The sequence below is a fragment of the Egretta garzetta genome, unplaced genomic scaffold (genome assembly GCF_000687185.1).
Source record: "Egretta garzetta isolate BGI_Z169 unplaced genomic scaffold, ASM68718v1 scaffold56, whole genome shotgun sequence".
In the NCBI taxonomy this organism is placed as follows: domain Eukaryota; kingdom Metazoa; phylum Chordata; class Aves; order Pelecaniformes; family Ardeidae; genus Egretta; species Egretta garzetta.
Genome location: NW_009260182.1, coordinates 13,526,133 through 13,526,350, shown reverse-complemented (window position 1 = coordinate 13,526,350; position 218 = coordinate 13,526,133). Strand labels below are relative to the sequence as shown.

At 68.8% G+C, this 218-nt stretch overlaps 1 protein-coding gene across 1 annotated transcript in view; it reads left to right on the top strand.

Annotated features, from left to right (window-relative positions):
* Positions 1-6: 6 nt before the first annotated feature.
* The window catches only part of ENTPD7 (ectonucleoside triphosphate diphosphohydrolase 7), a gene marked incomplete at its 5' end in the record, with an annotated part of 5,140 nt that continues 4,928 nt past the window's right edge, over positions 7-218 (top strand). The window contains one exon of the mRNA XM_035897424.1: positions 7-174. Coding sequence (XP_035753317.1) covers positions 7-174 — 168 coding nt within the window. The remainder of the gene's footprint in view (positions 175-218) is intronic.

Here is a 218-nt window from a genome sequence, read left to right as displayed (position 1 = left end):
TTTGGGGGGGTCGTTGCCTGCGGGAGCAGCGGGTCCCGGGTCTTCGTCTACTTCTGGCCCCCGCACAACGGGAACCCCCACGACCTGCTGGACATCAAGCAGATGAGGGACCGGAACAGCCGCCCCGTCGTCAAGAAAATTAAACCGGGTTGGTGCCACCCCTCCCCGCTCCCGGCCCCGAGGCCCCCGCCCCGGGATGGGTACAGCTGCTGCCGCGG